The sequence below is a fragment of the Epinephelus moara genome, chromosome 23 (assembly GCF_006386435.1).
Source record: "Epinephelus moara isolate mb chromosome 23, YSFRI_EMoa_1.0, whole genome shotgun sequence".
Taxonomy (NCBI): Eukaryota; Metazoa; Chordata; class Actinopteri; order Perciformes; family Serranidae; genus Epinephelus; species Epinephelus moara.
Genome location: NC_065528.1, coordinates 17,628,620 through 17,642,791, shown reverse-complemented (window position 1 = coordinate 17,642,791; position 14,172 = coordinate 17,628,620). Strand labels below are relative to the sequence as shown.

At 41.1% G+C, this 14,172-nt stretch overlaps 1 protein-coding gene across 3 annotated transcripts in view; it reads right to left on the bottom strand.

The window, feature by feature from the left end:
• Positions 1-9,817, bottom strand: part of etv6 (ETS variant transcription factor 6) — a 44,290-nt gene extending 34,473 nt beyond the window's left edge. Inside the window, exons 1-2 of one of the 3 annotated variants that reach the window (XM_050035949.1) lie at positions 9,453-9,817; positions 1,166-1,295 (exon numbers count right to left, since the gene is read on the bottom strand). In XM_050035949.1, coding sequence (XP_049891906.1) covers positions 1,166-1,295; positions 9,453-9,482 — 160 coding nt within the window. In that variant the 5' untranslated portion in view covers positions 9,483-9,817. The remainder of the gene's footprint in view (positions 1-1,165; positions 1,296-9,452) is intronic. The other 2 variants (XM_050035950.1, XM_050035951.1) reach the window with 2 other exon arrangements.
• Between the last annotated feature and the right edge of the window lie 4,355 nt (positions 9,818-14,172).

Genomic DNA, 14,172 nt, shown 5'->3' with positions numbered 1-14,172 from the left:
CCGGCCCTCGCCGTTGAGCACTGGCGCACTGAAAGGGAGCAGACCCACTGTTTTTCAGGCTCTGGCACAAGAGGATGACTCAACTCAACCCAGCCTACAAAGCTCCGATTGGCTGACTTGCCTTTCAGCCGCAGAGTGGCCGTCATCAAGCACCCAGCCCAACAAAATCTGAGATGTGGTGAGCAATTCAGATTTAAATTTGTTCCATAATGGTGAACATTTCACCGCCTTTATTTTCTCCACCATTCAATTATTCGTAGTGCAGTCGCAAGAAAGGACTAATTCACCTTGCTGATGCATTTCAGGAGGCTCAAGGACACGTCTAATTCAATGGTCAGAAAAAATGTAAAGTAAACATCTTGTGTAATGAATGGGTTTATTGAAAACATAATCCTTGAAGAGGAAAACATGCAGAAATAGATTAATTTAAGCATCAGGCCAGACATCATTTTATTCTATTTAGCTTTCCAGCTATGACAGGCTGCATCCATGTCATATACTTCTGTGGGTTTTTCCTCGTACCCTAACCGTCCACTTCTTCGGCCCTTTCTATTCCCCATCACTCTGTTCTTCTTCTATGGTTCCCAGCCCCTGTGTGTCCCCCGCTCCACATTATCTGCTGTGTAACTGTTGGTTGTTCCAGTGCAGTAGGTCTGTCAGTTCTGGTCCAGTGGAGGCGTGTACGGTTCAGGTGTCTGACCCCGGATCGGCTTCAACGCCTCCCAGCTGAGAGGTCCGGCATGACAGGGCCTGCACTCGTGCCGTGACAATAATGTGGTGTGTGTCGTCATAATAGGGTGTGATGTGGTTTTAGCTATTAAAGTGATATTCCACAACATTTTAATTCGTGCATGTTGCCCGAAAACGCTGTCTAAACACTCTTATGTCGCCACTTGCAGAAGCTCAAACTGTCATAGCCCCGCCCACATGGTTTGATTGACAGGTGGATGGTATGAATAAAAACCTGACTTCCCAGATTACCACTTCAACCAAACAAACATTTACAGCGCAAGATGCTAAAAACACAACAAAAAATCAATCTGTCCTGTTCAAATGACCGACTGATCAATGCGTGTAGGAGTCACTGCTCATCTGTGTATCTGTGTGTGTGTGTGTGTGTGTGTGTGTGTGTGTGTGTGTGAGGGAGAGAGTGTGTGTGACTCACGCAGGTGCGCAGGCAGCCTGGCAGGCTCGTCCTCCATTCGGCTGGCTGGCCTCGCGGCGGGAGCATGGACGGGGGAGGAAGTGGAGTTTGGCAGCGGGTTCGCGGAAGGACTGAAAGAGCTCCTCTCCTGCTATGAATAGACACAGAGACACAAAGCATGGCTCACAAAGCTCCACGACGCACCGGCCCTGAACCCAAACAGCCCCACGCCAACTCGCCTCACCTCACCGTGCACCCACAACATCGGCTAGCCTTGGTCTCATCTCTGCACACAGAGGAGTAGGTGCGCCTAATAAACTGTCACGCTGTGTACACATATTCTGGAGACGCACATATCCAGAATGCCACACATGATTTGGCACATGTTGCTTTGCGGTGCAGTTAAGTCTTAAACCAACCAACACTCTGTTTGCAAAGATTTTCGAGATGCATTAGTGGCTCGGAAACAACACAGCTGGATTTTTAGCATCAATCATTTGCTCTATAAAATGTCTGCAAACGGTAAAACATTTCCATCACAGTTTCTAAGAGCAGGGGGACCTGCAAATGTTTGACGTTCTTGCCCAATAAATGATGATAATAACCAATAAATCTGCCAATCACAGACTACCTTTGCAGCAAAAACATTTGGGTACAGCACACACAAGGCAGTACACAACGAGGGTGGGCAATATGTTGATATAAGATGAGATATTCTGTTAAAATTTGGATGTCATAACATTTTAAGTGCTGTCTTTCCTGCTTTTAACTTTTTAACTTAGACTGTTCGAGCTCTTCTGTCGTTTGCCTCTAACCACTGAGTCATTATATCCACATTACTGATGATTATTTATGTAAAATATCATTGTGTAAATATTTTGTGAAAGCACCAGTACTCAACCCTACAATATCATGCAATATTGATATCTTTTAAATTGGTCAAAAATAGCCCTAGCTGCAACGCCTCACAACTCTCCAAACTTTGACATGATGACTTCAAATTGCTTGCTCTGTCTGACCAAGAGTCCAAAATCCCCTGAACGTCACCCTTACAATGACATGACAAAGACACACAGCAAATGCTCGCAATTTTTTTTCAGTTTTGTTTTTGACGAACTAAAATCGTATCATTACTTTTATTATCATCATTTTATTAATTTGCTATAACTGTACATATTGTTTTACCATAATATTGTACCATTATAAATTTTATTGATTTCATCAGTTGGCCAATCTAGGGTCAAAACAATTTAACAGCTGCTTGATAGAAGAATATTAGGCAACCACTAGGGCTGGATGATATGAGGAAAATACAATGCCACAATATTTTTGAGCAATAACTCAAGCAATACTGAGATGATATTGTAGGGTTGACTGTTGGTGCTTTCACAAAGTATTTACACAAGATATTTGATAAATAATCATCAGTAATGTGGAAATAATGACTACATGGGTAAAGGCAAATAATACAACAGCTACAACAGTCTGATAAGTGAAGAAAATGACTAGCGGTGGACAGATAATTGGCCTGGCCGATTATGGGGGCCGGTATTATGAATTTTTAGGGTTATTGGTATCGATGATTTTTTTCCGCCGATATACAGTTTTGCTTTCCTTGGCTGCGCTGTTTTGCCTCTGGCGTGCTTCTCAATGCCTGCACATACCACTCTAGGCTCTTAAAGCCACAGTGTGTAGGAATTTCTCCCATCTAATGTTGAAATCATATATTGCATTCAAACAGATGGCGCACTCTAGCGCCTCACTGTTTCAAACACGTATTTCAACAACTGTAGCCGCTGTGTACCAAAAAGCTATGATAACACTGATGAAACCATGTCATCCGATACTACATGGAGTATTCATTCAGGCTCCTACAGAGACACACGCGACGCGAGTTGACAAACCCCCTCCTCACCATGCTGGCTGTGTTTACAACGTAGGACTGTTGGGGCGGATGTAAATTGAAACAAACCAATCACGTCTTGTCCTTTGACAACTGACAAGTGGCTCAAACTCACACACCTCATCCCTCTCCTCACATTACTGCGCCGCTAACAGCTGTTAGCGGTCAGCGGCACTACTGCCGCATAACAAAGTCCCACTCTTTGAGCATAATGCAGGATCATGTATTATGCAGCATCACGGGAGACGGAATCCTCGTCGCCAAGAAAGTGCAAAAGGGAATCAAAAAGGCAGCGTGACCGGCGAATTAAACAAACAAGGATCAGCATTGGGGTTGCCTTTCCCAGGTGGAGAGAGCTGCTGAAGGAGAAAGGTAATACAATCACAGGCCAGCGCTAACAGCGGCTAACAGCGGCTAACAGCTAACAGCGGCGCAGTGATGCGAGGAGAGGGATGAGGCTGTTAGCGACTGGCCGCTAACAGCGGCTAACAGCCAACAGCGGCGCTGGCCTGTGATTGCATTACCATTCTCCCTCAGCAGCTCTCTCTACCTGGGAAAGGCTACCCCGATGTGGGCCTTCGTTTTTTTAATTCGCCGGTCACGCTGCCTTTTCTATTCCCTTTTGCGCTTTCTTGGCGACAAGGATTCCGTCTCCCATGATGCTGCATATGCATGATCCTGCATTATGCTCAAAGAGTGGGACTTTGTTTCAAATTTGCCAGGGTAGTAGCGAAGCGCCTCTTGCTCCTCTCCTTCGGCTCCTCAGTCACGCAGTGCTGACCTGGCTCTCAACGAAAACGCCGAAGGCGGTGCTGTATGTCCCTTGCTGGCGGGTGTATTCTCAAGATGGCGAAACGTAATGGAACCCCACAGACGACTTACCCGCACAATGTACAAACAAATCCGAAATTCTCCTTTTACGAGAATAAGTCGTTTATATAAGATTATTGGTGGAGGTAATAGTACACCAGTGATGACATATTTATGAATGCAGACATCAATTTTTGCCAATAAACAACTGAAAATGTTACACAATGTCCCTTTAAAAATAAACAAATTTTATTTTATTTTATTTTATTATTATTTATTGTTTTTCATTTTATTTTTTACATTTTGTATTTATGATTATTGTGTATTTATTTATTTTTTATAAATCTGCTTTTATTTAGCTGGCATATTCTTCAACTTCGTTAGTGTTAATTCTGTGTCAGCTATGATTTTTACAGCAGACATATATTGGTTGTAAACATCGGCTATCGTATCTCTGTTTCATAATAATCGGTATCGGCATCGGCTCTGAAAAAAACATATCAGTCGATCCCTAAAAATGACATGACTTTACTGTAATGCAGCCTTTAAAACCAGGAAAAGACAACACTTTCGGTATTACAATATCCAAAATCTGAGACATTATCTAGTCAGTTAATGTCAGCTACATTGAAAACCAATTTGGCGAAGTTATTTTTTTTTAAAGTATAGATGTCAAACATTTGCTGGTTTCAACTTCTCAAACATGAGAATCTGACACTTCACTTAGTCTTAAACTAAAGATCTTTGGGTTGAACAGAACAAAAGGACAATTCAAGATGTCACCCTCGTGGGCATTTTTTGGGCATTGTGGCCGCAACAATTAATTGATACTACGGCTGAAACTAACTTTTTTCCATTGTCAACTAATCTGTTGATTATTTTCTCGATTAATCGATTGGATATTTGGTGTGTAAAATGTCAGAAGATGGTGGAAAAATGTCGTTAAGTGTTTCCCAAAGCCCAAAATTACTTCCTCAAATGTCTTGCTTTGTCCAAAACCCCAATAAATATTCAGTTTAGTGTCACAGAGGAGTAAGGAAACAAGAAAATATTCCCATCTATGAAGCTGGGATTAGAGAGTTTTTTTTACTTTTTCTTACTGTTTTTTACTCAAACCAAATAATCAATTATCAGTTAACCTCGCTATAATTTTAATTTGACTGCTAATTGATTAATTGTTGCAGCTCTAATTGAAAAATGTATTGCTACCCAATAATAAACCCACAAGTGTATGGAAATGACCCACTTGGATGTCTGATCTGAAGTTAATAGTAATAAATGGGTCATTTTTAATCTCGTCATCCAAAACTTTTCATCTTAAGGCTTATCAGAATAATTCCAACCTTAGAGCACATATTTTTTAGAAACTGTTTCTTCCATATGTTTCATCTAAGGGGGATAAGTATATACTGTATATCTGTATTTTGGTCCTTTTAAAAAGAGGACGAATACCGTGCCCTTTTCTTAATGAGTCGGTACAGATAGGTGCAGTCGTAACAGCAGCCAGGAATAATTGTATCACTGAGTTTTCCCCAATTTTCTTTCTTTGCCACAGAAACACCTGTTACATCTCCAGGCACAAAGCAGACAGCACCCACATGTGCAGCCACCCTCATCTGAACTGCGGATATTCAAGTGAGTATTTGGATGTTTTGAAGACCATAAAATCCTGATCAATTGTTGAAGTCATTTATCAAAAAAAGGGGCAAACATTTCCAGGTTTCAGTTCCCCTAATCCAACATTTGCTGCACATTTCTGTTTTAAATGATTCGAGATTAGATTTTGGGACCGACAGTCGGAGAAAACCAGCAATTTGAATAGGTCACCTTGGGGCTCTTGAACATTCTAACAGCCCCTTTCACTTTGTTTAGACCACTGTTATAAGACTAAACAAATAATCAATTACTCATAAAAATAATCTGCATATTTTCCCACAGTGAGAGCAGTTAGTTGCAGCCCTCTCCAGGATACTCCGAGATTTGAGACACTCTCGCTCTGCTATTGTGCTCTTATTGAATCTAGGTTAAGGTATGAGTTTTTCCAGTTTGTGGTCATTCTCTGTTGACTGGTTTCCTTTCCTGCAAATGAAGACAGAGCATGAAGCCACTTTAGTTTCTTGAGGAAATGAAGCTGGGTTTTTGCTGCTTCTCCCTCCAGTTTCAGGCGGCTGTCACCACCCAGCCAGTCTGAGACCTGCACACCAACTGTATGCACCAGGAATTTCCTGTGGAAGCCAAGCAATAATCTTTCAGTCTTCTATTTCCTCCTCTCAGAGACTAAGCCCTCTCTCCTGTCCACTTTTTTTTAAAATTCACTTGTCTAGACAAAGGTCGGGTTAAGGGGGAAGGGGATGGGGCAGTTAGGGCAAAGCAGCTTATGATAGAGAGGCTGCATTTATGACAGAGCTGGGCTGCAGTATAAAGGTGAAGGGGAGTGCTGTCGACCAGTGCCTGTGGTGGAAAACTTCTCAGAGTGGAGTGCTGATCGTTCTCCAGCATGCAGTCGTGCAGTGACATCAGACTCGGCAATGAGAATCCCTCATAACACCATATTACGCTGTCATTGAACAGCTTGCAGGCTGACCTTGACTTCCAAATAATATTTCTATAATGGTCCTATTAGAGCTGCAACTAACGATTATATCAACAATTAACCTGGCGAACAATTTTTTTTATTAACGAAAGGTCAAAAAGATGTAAAAAATGCCCGTCGCAAGTGCGTAAAGCCCAAAGTGACACCTCCATCTATCTGGTTTTGTCTGATTAACAATCTAAAACTCAAAGATATTCAATTGAAAACACACATAACTCGCAAATTCTCACATCTAACAAACCACAACCAGTGTATGTTTACCTGTTTTGCTTAATTTCAGGACAAAAACAATAGATTATGAACACTGCTGCTGATTAATCGGCTAATCTCTCAGCTCTATTTCCTATTGGGACTCAGATCAATCTGTGTTGATGATTATTCCCTCTCTAATCTCTCACATCTTCCTCTTTCTGGTGCTGCAACTATAGATTACTTTCATTACTGATTAATGAACAGTGTCAACATGTCAAACATTATGACACGTCGCCAGCACAAAGTGTCTCCAGGTTGTTTACACAGTCTGATCAGCAGCTGCAAAAGCCAAAATAACCATTTAGTAAGTTTCTTAAAAAGCAAGGCTGCAACTAGTGTATCTTTTAGTTATGGATTAATCTGTTGGTTGTTTTTTTAGATTAATAATCAATTAGTCGCTCAGTCTATAACATGTTAGAAAAACACAGTTGGACCCCACAATACAATATTAGCACGATACTTAAGTCACGATAGGGCTTAGTATCGTGGGGGTATTTTGCGCTGTATTCTGCATGGTAATATTGTACTGAAACATGGACGCTAAATATTGAGGTTTTATAGGTCTACATAAATTATTAATATTGCAAATATAAATTTAACTTTTGGTAGCCTACGAGAATAATAAAATCTGCTTTTCCAGTCTACTAGATACATTTTGCTGCCATCATAATGATTAAAATGAGAGGAACAAACTGAAAATTTTGTCTTATAAGATAAAAGAGATGTTGGCAAAGTTTTCCTTTGGTAAAAAGGTAATAAATCGCAAACTGTTATCACAATACTCAGCATATCCTGACTTGCGTATCGCAATAACATCGAATCGTGGAGCCTCTGGTGATTCCCACCTGTACAATATTATTGAGATTTTAAACGTTTTGTGATATGCTGAGTATTACAATAACGTATATTGTGATGTATTACCCTTCTTTAACTGCAAATGATGCTGGTTCATCTCACTTCAGTTATTTTTGTTGCAGCAAAATGTAGCTAGGGGGCTAAAAAAGCAACTTTTATTATTCTAGTAGGCTAGCATGCGTTTAGTTTAGTGTATTTAAGAACGGACAATGCAAATTCATAAAAAAAAACATAGTATAAAAATGCCAGAAGTTGCAAAAAGGCTATTTTTTATCCGTAGTCAAGGCTACCTAAAGCAAATTGTCACATTGAAGAAGCTGGACTATGCTGAGTATTGTGCTAACATATATTGTGATTTAATGCCCTTTTTCAACTGAACACTTTGTCAGCATTTGTTTCATCTTATAATAATTAAGTTAAGTTGGTTCATCTCACTTCAGTTATTTTTGTTGCAGCAAAATGTAAAAGCAACTTATTTTATTATTCTAGTAGGCTACTAAAAATTTGATTTGATTTAGATAGGCTAATAAAAAAAAATCAGTACTTGGCGCCCCTGTTTTGATATGATATTGTCACACAAATATCGCGATACTATGCTGTATCCATTTTTTTCACCCACCACATAAAAAAACTGTGGGCCAAAACTCCAACTTATCAGCATCTCACTTCGGTATGCTGTATCGTTTTTCCCCTGGACCCTATTAAAAAACTGTAAAAACATAATGCCAGGTACAATTCTCGACTGACCAAAGCTCAAACTTGTAAGCTAACAATGATACACAAAAAATAGTCGCAAACTGTCACATTGGAGAAGCCAGAGTATTGACTGAAAACTTTGCTAAGCAACTTATTTTATTATTTTAGTAGGCTAGCAAAAATTTAGTTTTGTTTATTTAAGAAGGGACAGTGAAAATTAATAAATACACATGGTATAAAAATACGAGAATAAGTAAAAAGGCTATTTTTTATCTGTAGTCCCTTGGCCAAGACGTTACACAAATACAACAAAGCACGAAAAAAAAAACTAGCCCAAAAAAACAACACACACTTTGTTTACTTTGAATTTGCTGAGATAATAATTTAGATAGGCTAATTAAAAAAGACGATACTTGGCGCCCATTTTTTGATACAATATTGCCACGCAAAATATCGCGATACTACCGATTTTTTCCCACCAACCCTATTAAAAACTGCCAGGTACAATTCTCAACTGGCCAAAACTCCAACTTGTCAGCTTGCAATAATGAACAAAAAAAAGCAGCAAATTGTTGCAGCAACATCGGAGAAGCTGGATTTTCTCAATAAATGACAATTAATCAACGATGCAAAAGTTGGCCATTCATTTCAGCACTTGTTCAGTTGTATTTCTATATGTGGTGACTTACACTGCGGTACAGTGAGTTCGTCAATGGCAGGCCTCCTATCCCATTACAGTATGTGTGGTGTTAATAATAGGCCTATCCTACAGTGAGTTTAACAGCTCCTCTTTATGACCCCTGCTGTTGTGTTGTGACTGCACGAGAATCCTCTTAAACGCTTTCTCGCTCGTCGCCGCTCGCGCTCGCAAACGCGTGGGTAACACCACGCTCGCCCACCGGCTCGGGGTCACTTTCCGAGGCAGTAAACGCAACGTGTTTTTTCAGCGTGTCACACACAGACACAGTCACGACTTGTTCCCATCAGCGGAGTGGAGGCGAGCTGCGAGCGTGGAGCCGCGCGAGCAACAGATGACTAGCAAAACAAACGCGCCTCAACTGAATGGCGCTGCTGCCGCTGCGGGCTCGCGCGAGCTCCACGGTTGTTTTTAGAGGAGGTATAAATCCCTGCAGAGCGGAGGATACAGTATGAGGGATTAAAAACTGAGGTGGAGAGGCAAACAAAGGGGAGTGTGTTACCTTGTTCGCAGCGGAGGAGGATTCAGACATTATCTCCCGTCAACTTCTCTCCTTCTCCTTCCACTTTTCCGTTGTGTCCTCCTCTTTATCTCCTTCCCTTCCCTACACAAACACACACAGCAGCAGCAGGAGCAGGAAAGCAGCCCGACTGCTCGGCTTCTTGTTGTGGGAGAAGTTGCTTTTCTTGCATTCAGCCTGCTTTCTGTGTTTTATCTGCTGGCCGGCTCCATAGCGCGGCTGTCGGTGTGAAAACTTCTTTTGTCTGCGTGTGTTTTCCCTTCATAGGTCGGCAGCGTGCTGGTTAATAATCCCTTCCTGGAAGAGCAAGTCTCTCTCTCTCCCCCCTCCTCCTGTCTCTCTGTCTCATTGATCTGGATGTGTGTAAAACGGCGAAATGACGTGAATTCCCAGCATTGAGCCTTGCCCCCTTTTAAAGGGAAACCCGAAGCAGGAAATCGCAGCAGGTCGCAGTTGCAGAGGCTCACAGACACACTCTGACAGACACACACTGCCTTTTCTATTTCTTTCTTTTTCCTCTTTCTTTTTTTTTAATCAAAGCTTCATGCAAATGCGGTTACGCAACAAGCTAAACCTCCATGCTTTAATTACAAAGCAAGCAGCAGCAGCAGTGTAACTTTAGATAAAGGAATATCAGCCTGTGGGTTTAAAGGAACCCATGAAACACAATTATGGTCATAATAAATATTGAATAACGCCTTTATTTACCAAATTTAAAGTCAGTCATTGACTTTCATTCAAAAGATTTAATACAAAAACTCTACAATGCATTTAAAGAAATACTACCCTAAAACTTCAATTAAAAGCCTAGGCCCGATTGACCCTTTGCTAAGCCCCGCCCCCCAGACACATATTGGCCAATCATAACCTAGTACCAAGCTCCGACAACACAGCTCTGCTTCATTGACCCTAATGCAGAATTTATACCTCTGCCTTGAATCGACACCGTAGCTATACCGTAGCCTGACGTGCACCTCCCCAGAAACGCTGCGGTGATGCAGACCTCTTGTCTATGTAAGCTGAAACCATTTCCCTCAGTGGAAACGAAGCTTTTATTTACTTTAATTTGACAGAAGAAACAATAAATTGTGAAGACAATAAAGCCTCCACAAAAATAGCATTTCTGTGATTTATCCTGGCTTCATATGAGTAGAGGAAAAGTCTGCTAGCTGCTAGGCTAATTTATACAATGTAAAATGCCATAGGCTTGTGCTAATAACGTTAGCATGTTGTATTTGAAGCTGATTTGTGTACTTGTGTTCGAAATTGTCTCTATTAAGCCATGTTTAATGTGTGTTTTAAATCTTTACAGCACTTCACAGAAACCTCCACCGCCGACTAGTGTTTTGGAGGTGTAACTGCAGAGTGACACAGATACACCACCGCACAAGTATAAATGCTCACAGCGGCGAAGGCAACGTGCGTAGGGTCTGCCACACAACTATAAATCCTGCTTTAGGTAATAAACCCCTAAAACTTAGATTAAAAGCCTAGGCCCACATCTTGTCGGACCATCAAAAAGGGGCGGGGCTTAGCAAAACGGCTGGTCTGGTTGCCAAGTTGTTCATTTTTATAGAAGTTCTTTGGATATATAAAACCAGCTTGTTGGCTACCCACTTGAGCTAACGTTATTTAGCTGCTTAGATTGTGCATCCGCAGATAAATGTTTAAACATTTGTCAATATGGACAAGCTACAAATCGTCAGCTCGGGTACATTCTCCACAATTCAATCGTTCGGTTCATTTAACTGAAACCATGAGCACAACAGAATACCGTAGTTCACTCAGATTTACCAGCATGACCAAAAAACAAGAGGCACCCACTCTTCTCACTGAGCTATTGGGCGCCCTGTTTGTATTTGTTTTTAGATCTGTCATCCGCAAACAAGTTATGTCTGGAAATCTTGCACACTCCGAAGTGTTTTATTGTACTATTTGTGCAAAAATTCGCAATACAAGACAAAATGGAAAGACATTTTTGCTCCCTTGATTCTCTCCCCTGGAGTTACCTCCCTGGCTGTTGCCACCCTCTCCTTGTGTCTTGCATTCGGCACCTTGGCTCAAGGGGATGAGCCATCCTCCGTCTATCTCTACACTGTCGCTCTCTGTCTGTGTGCAGTCCACATCATCCTCCTCGTCATCATCATCCACCTGAATATTACCATCGTGCACCCTGTTCCGCTCTCTTTCAGGTGATCACTGCTTCTCGGTCAAACAACTCTCTAAAGGTTTTTGACGCACGCTAAAGAACGCAGAAAATCAAACCTGTTACGAAGATGTTTATGATGCCAGAATGTTTCAGATGAATGTGGACTTGGTGTGCAGTGGCCTTAAATAAATTAAGTAGGTGCAAGTGGTCGTCAGATTGAAGTCCAGTCCAGCTGAGCTCCTTCAGTTTGGTGAAGTTCTTCAGAAGGGTAAAAGTCCAAAGGGGACTGCATCTGCACTGGAATGTGTAATGTGGAAATTCAGATTTAGTAGACTTAAATATCTGAATGAATGTCAATGTTGTGCTGTATCTGCTGGATGTTTATGCTCGCTCTGCTGCCCCCAAGTGGCCAAAAAGCTGATAATACTGCTTGAAATAGATTTAACTGCTGCACGATAAGTTATTTCCATAGAAACAACTTTGTTGGCACAGGTTTCCCCTCACAGATGGTGCAGTGCTAGATTATGAGTAACAAATTAGAGGGAAAAACAATATGAAATGTCTTTGTAATGTGGCCACCATGAGCTTCCAGAACAGTGTCAGTGCTCTTTGGCACAGAACCTCCAAATCTCTGAAACTCCACTGGAGGAACGTCTGTATTCTTCCAACAGATATTCGCTTATTTGGTGTTTTGGTGTTGATGGAGGGAAAATAATCTCTAAAATCATCCACAAGTGTTTGACTTAGTTGAGGACTGGGGACTACATATGATCCATCCCCTGTATGGGAGCATCTAGAAAAGGTCCCCAATCTGGACACATTGATGCCCCTTTAATTTGTTTTTAGCCTTTGTGAGACTCCAGGTTTGACTTGACAGAGAAAGAAAGCTCTCATTCTTCCTGAGGGATGAAATTTAAAGCTTGAGTTTCTGGTGGCAGCAGATGGTGTAAAAGATCATGGAAAAATCACTTCCAACATGTACTTTATATTCACTTGAGGGAGAGGGAGGGGGACAGGAAGCAACGAGGCTGATGGGAAATGTGCTGCAAGCAGAGGGATGATGAACGCTCATCTCCTGATGCTGCAGACAGACATGGTAAATAATTGGACTTGCAAGTTTTATGTTATTTCATTTACTTATTTCTTTGTGTTTAATGACAGCGGATGTAATCGGGATTTTTTTTTTTATCATGAAAAATTAAATTTGCAAAAACAACTCCACAGAAGTTTATCTAAATTTAGGACAAAATTAAAACATTAAATTGATTTATGGCCTTTGCAATGGTATACATTATTACAGTGGTTCCCAACTGGTCCAACCACAGGGTCCAGATTTGTCTGTAGTCATTAGTTCAAGGTCCACACAGTTTAATACATACAGTGTCATACTTGTGTTTGGCCGTGTCTTCAAGCTAGTTTGCTGTCTCTGTACAGTAGCTGTCTGTCTCTTTACAACAGGAAATAGCTCTTCAAAATAAAAGCTCTGTGCCAGATATTCACTTTACTTTAAAATAAAGTGTGTCTTTTACAAACTTGGCACATTCACGAGTCACTTACGGCGACCCACCAGCTGGGAACTGGTTCAGATTACATACACTGCTACATGTAGCTACATGCTAACACCAGGCAAACATGATTTGGGTTTAAAAGCTTTTATCTGTGATTTTTCAGGGTAGAGAGTGTCACTACTGTGTTACAGCCTCCGCTGCAGTGATGGTGCAGAAGACTCGACTGATCAGAGTAGATTTTGCTTTTTTGAGATGGGGGCTTGAAGAGATAGGAAATAAAACGGAACATTAGGATACAGGTACGTTATGGTAGACAGTACGAGAGAATTACAGTGTTTTAAATTTCAAGGAACCACAGTGGAGTCATGTTGCGCATGTTTTATAGGTGGTGGCACTGACAGATGACATTAACTGGATTACAGTAATAGGATTTTTAAAAAGTTGCAACTGTAATTTTACACACCTACTGTGAAAACATTTACAGTGTAAAGACACTTGAACCCAGAACCAAGAGACGTGATCACATCACTCCAGTTTAGCCCTTATACAGTCTATGGTTTCGCTTCTTTACACAGGCTCCCAGTGTCTTTTAGAATAGATTTTAAGATTTTACTGATTACCTTAAGGCTCTTCATGGTCTCTCTCCCAGCTATATTGGGCAGAGGTCTTTTGTCTGTTCCAGGGGTCCAGCTGAAAACTAAACAGGACAGAGCGTTTGCTGTCAGGGCCCAGAGGCTCTGGAACAATCTGCCCGAGGACATCAGGTCAGCCTAGTCAGTGATGTCTTTTAAGTCCCTTCTTAAAACATATTTTTATCAGAGAGCCTTGAGTCTGAAGTTCATTTAGTCTTTTATGTCCTTAGGTTTGATATACCAAAACCTAACTTAACCTTACCTAAAAGTTGTTGTCTTCATGTCTCGTCTGTTTAAATTACTGACACGTAAAGCACTTTGTAACTCTGCTTTGAAAAGTGCTTTTTAAACTACTGCATCAACTTCAGCAAGGCTAATCTACACTCTCTCTCCTCAGTGGCACAATGTGTCAG